The 5,000-nt window shown below is 47.2% G+C and overlaps 1 protein-coding gene across 1 annotated transcript in view; it reads left to right on the forward strand.

Moving 5' to 3' along the window:
• pcsk2 (proprotein convertase subtilisin/kexin type 2) overlaps positions 1-5,000 on the forward strand; it is a gene marked incomplete at both ends in the record, with an annotated part of 20,137 nt that overhangs the window by 11,542 nt on the left and 3,595 nt on the right. Inside the window, 2 exons of the mRNA XM_084470181.1 lie at positions 155-255; positions 2,294-2,521. Of these exons, the coding sequence (XP_084326307.1) occupies positions 155-255; positions 2,294-2,521 (329 nt within the window). The remainder of the gene's footprint in view (positions 1-154; positions 256-2,293; positions 2,522-5,000) is intronic.

Here is a 5,000-nt window from a genome sequence, read left to right on the forward strand (position 1 = left end):
GACCTCTTGGATCAAACCCTGTACTTTTCGGGCTTAGCAGTCAAACCCCCTAGCCACGGCGTTATCATTCATAACCTCTTTCCCAGATCTGAGCTCCAAATGAATGAAGCGCATGTTCACTTAGTTCAGCTCTCCTGTGTGTTGGCCATGACAGGCCACCACGGACCTGTACGGGAACTGTACCCTGCGACACTCGGGGACGTCTGCAGCTGCTCCGGAGGCCGCTGGGGTCTTCGCCCTAGCGCTGGAGGCTAAGTATGTACCTTGCCCCCCCCCCTCTCTCTCTCTCTCCTCTCTCTCCTCTCTCTCTCTCTCTCTCTCTCTCTCTCTCTCTCTCTCTCTCTCTCTCTCTCTCTCTCTCTCTCTCTCTCTCTCTCTCTCTCTCCTCTCTCTCTCTCTCTCTCACATCAGAGCATACTTAAATAGTCGACAGTTGCTCTTGGGCATACTCTGCAAACGTTGCATCAAATATGCATCAAATAATGCTGATTATGTATGTATGGACGTTATTTTATTATTAATACTTGTATTATTTGTATGGGAATCTGATGCGTTGCACTGCAATACATGTTGATTGAAAGGGATCGATTTTTGTCAAATATCATATTTTTGCACTTTCTCTGCAAGAGAAAGCGGTATTATTGATTCTCTGACAGGCTCACAATATTTGGCTATTATTTATTGATGTAGAGCAGGAGACATCCAATGCAGCATTTCCCCTATTAATTTGCGCTGTGATAAAAAAAGATTTGTTGAACTTCACTTCCACTTTGATTTCAGCAATCATACAAAAGATTGTGTAATTACACATTTTAACACCCACCCAATGGTGCAGTACGTTTCGGTAAACAAACAGGCAGGGAATGTCTCTACAGACAGCTGGTGAGTTATTGTGAGGGAAATCAAATTGATTGAAAATACGATGCAATCATATCGTTTTAAAAGGGCTAAAACAACAAGACGAAAGTGGTACCCACACATAACATTCTCTCTCATTTATTAAACTCTCTCTTTCTTGCCATCGATCTCCCTTCCCTTTTCAGCAGTTGCAATCTGTTATTCTTTTCAGACCTTTGTTTGACATAGTCTAGCTCCTTATCTTAACAACTCGTGTGACCGCTTGTATGCCACACCACCATGGCAATAAAGACCTGCGTCAGAGCGAGCATGAAATCAAAGAATGTTCTCTGTCTAGTTCACTCATTTAGCCGCTCATTATCCCGTTCTTAGAGTAAGTGCGCTCACACAGATTACACCCAAACTGCCGTGATTATCTTCTTTCTCCAGATTAAAATGATATATCCAAGCCTAGCTGGGGATACACTTGAGTTCGATCGACCAAGTAGAAACATTTTTAAATCCATTTTATTTTGCGTCAATTCAATCCAAACGCTTTTTGGCCTCTGAAGCACTCTGTATCCTTGCGGTGCTCCAGCCTGACTGCAGTCCACTCATAAGGTCATTAACTGCAACACCTGCCTGTCGGGGGCCCTGCGTAAAGAAAAAGCCTGTTTGCTCTGCGCACACAATAATGATGTCGCTCATTGAAGGTGGCCGCTCTGTCTCGCGGTACACAACCCACAATGCCGCGGGAGCAAGTGGATAGTGCCCCTCGTTTTTCCTTTTCCTTTTTTTTTTGCTCAACCACCACCAATCACACTTGAGCCACGCATGGGCAGGAGTCAATGAGTCACCTCCAGAACAAAGCTGTCACCCCCACACAGCGAAGATAAGAGAGGCGGTGGCGCCGTCTCTCTCTCGGACAGGAGAGGAGCGAGGGAATCCGCCTGGCTTCCAAAATGAGCCCCTGCTTTGATGTGGTTTGAGAAAAAGACCACACATTTCCAGAAGATGTGCAGGGGAAACCTTTGCTTTTGCCTTGTTTATTGGGTATTTTTCAAGAATGTGTAGTGACTCAGGGTTAGACTCCCTGACAAAAAGATACTGGGTTTGATCCCCATTCGCCGCAGACAATATGTAGGCATCCTTGATCCGAGACGCCTAACCCCTTTCTGCTCCATCATGGGGGCCTGGATCTGAAGTCAATTTGGGTGCTAGGCTATAAAATGGTGTGACTTACTGTGAATTCAGACGGGGGTTAAGCTGACATACTCTAGGATGCCTACAAGTAGACCCTTGCCATTAGGGGTCCAACCCAGTAACTTTCGGCTGGAAGCTCCAGAATACGGGGAGGCAGCAGTAAAGCCTCAAAGCATCGCTCTAACCGGATACCCCATCACCACCCTCTCTCTCCACCATTACCCCCCATCTGTCTCCCCCCTCCCACCCACAGTCCTGACCTGACATGGCGGGACATGCAGCACCTGTCTGTGCTCACGTCCAAGAGGAACCAGCTGCACGACGAGGTCCACCAGTGGCGCAGGAACGGCGTGGGCCTGGAGTTCAACCACCTGTTTGGCTACGGCGTGCTGGACGCCGGGGGCATGGTGAAGATGGCCCGCGAGTGGAAGACCGTCCCCGAGCGCTTCCACTGTGTGGCCGGGTCCATCCAGGACAACCAGTAAGCAGACCGTGTATACAGGATGTGTGCTGTAGTGTATGTTTGGGTCTAATGGAGTGTGATCATGCGCAGGAAAACTGGAAGGATTTCAGCCTTTTGCCTTTGTTGTCTCTCAATGAGACAACAACTTTTTTTTTGAAAACCTACTACATACTATCCAAGATATTATTGTAAATGTAACATACCAAATAGTAGGCACATCTTAAAAAAGTTCCAAAGCAAAAGACCCGCTTGGGCGTGCATTCCTTGATCCAGAACAAATTGTCAAGTAAGAGACAAATTGCTGGTAAGATACAAAACACAATTTGCAGCGCTTCAAGAGGAACACAGTGTTCTGCACGATAGATGCATCTGTCATCTGTCCAAGAGCCGCTGTAACACGGGGGTATGAAGTTAGGGTGCTTATTTCTAAGTATGTGTATGTATTCCCCGGGCGCTGGTCTTGTTGTATTTTCCACAGCACTGTAGGCTGAGCAGTGGTTTGATTACAGTCGAGCCATCTGGCGCACACTCTGGAGGACTATCTCTCTTTGGCCTGGTGGTTGAGAGCTGTAATGTGTAACGTGTAATCTGTCTCCCTTCCCTTTCTAGTAATCTACATGTCTGTCATTCTATCTGTTTCTGTCTGCGTCCATCAGTTTGCTTCTCTACCTGAATGTCTGCCTGCTTGCTTGACTATTTGTGTATGAATCCGCTTGCCTATGTATCTGTCAGTCTGTATGTGTCTGTCGATGTGTCTATCCATCTATCGGTTACTGTCTGTCTATCTTTCTCTCCATCCATCCTTCCATTTTTCACACTCTTCTTGTTTGGGCCATCTGTCTCTCGGTGTCTACCGGTACCTACATATCTTTCTGTCTATTTCTTTCGGACCGGTCTGTCCCACCCCATCCTTTCCTGTCTGTTTTATCTATCTACCTCTCCCACATGTGTGTGTCCGTCTCTCTGTGGCCCAGCCTGTCTGTCTGCCGCCCCCACCCGAGGGCATCCTCCTCTCCCTGCTCGCCCCCCACTCCGTGGACCCCACCCCTCCTTACCGCGTGCCAGCCTGTTCCATTCCCTCCGCCCCTGCTGGCTCCATCTTCCCCACTCCACCCTCCATCCCCCTCACTCTCTCTCTTTCTTTCCCGTCAAACCTCCACTCCTCACCACACACTCCAACCTCTTTTTGTTCTCCGTCCTCTCGTGACTTTGACTCTCCAGAGGTCCTCCGTGGCTATAATTAGAGCAGCCACACATTTCCCAGCACGGTGTGCCCTAGCAACACTGTTCATTATGCTGAGTGACAACCAGGGGAGAGATCCCAGGCAGAAGGGTTGCTTACCATACTCATACAGGGTCTGCAAATGTAGCCTGTGTAGACTATAGTGCCAGTCCCAGCTGCAAAGGTTATGGGTTCCATCCTTCAATCTCACTGTGTTTATTCACGTCAAAACTGGGACTGAAAATGCCTCCACACTTTCATAAGTTTCAAGGAAAGATACTATGTTCGACTGCCAACCGAAAGGATCTGGGGTTGATTCCTCATGTCTGCAGACTAACCCTCAAAGCAAAGATTTCCTCCCACTTTTGTGAGGCATTTAATAATAGAAACTACAAGTAAATAGCATATCTGGTATCCTCCCACACTGGCTCATGCTAGAAACCGCCAGGCTACGCAACCGTGAATGCCAAGCTGTACTGTGTTGAACAGTTTTTGTTGTGCTGGATCACACAGGAGCGGCCACAGACCTCCGGTCTTCAGTTTCTCTTCTGCTTTTTAATCAGTGATCTGAACTCAGACGCTTTGCTCATGGCAGCCCAGGAGCTAGCTAATTAACACTTGAAGAGCAGAGATAGAGACATGCTCCTTTATCTGACCTGCCTGGCTCCTGTTCGGATGTACGCCGGATGATGCAAGTCTATGTCTGCCTTTGTGTGTTTGGGTGGATGGGTGTGTTTATGTGTGTGTGTGCGTGTGTGTGAGTGTGCGCACATGTGTGCACACACATACATTGAGAGTGAATTTGTGTGATAACAGAGACAGGCAAATTACTATACCAGAGATTATTTCTTATACTCAATTATAGTAGTCTAGTATGGTCAATTCAGCCATAGAAAGAAGAAATATGTAATTGTTCAGCTCAGAAAAGGGTCTTCTTTTTTGAGTAGATATCTAGTTTGACTCAGTAATTAAGTTTGTTATGTAGTTGCTAATTACAAAATGACTATCTTATGAAAACATTCACAGCATTGCAAACTAGCAGAGCATAGCATGCAGTCGCACAGCCTCTCACAACAAGCATGCCTCAGTGCCAACGCGCTATCTGCCGTACTGGTGGGCATCATATATCATGGAGCTAAACAGCTTCTTATTACCTGCTATATTAAGCCGAGGAACTCCGTTGGGCCCTTGGCTGGTATATTAATCAGCATCATTCGTGCCCCCTCACTCCGCGACTGCCGTAATTGCTCTTTCACGTTATCAGATGGCAACGAT

This window comes from Micromesistius poutassou, assembly GCF_964030765.1.
Source record: "Micromesistius poutassou genome assembly, chromosome: 7".
Lineage (NCBI taxonomy): Eukaryota > Metazoa > Chordata > Actinopteri > Gadiformes > Gadidae > Micromesistius > Micromesistius poutassou.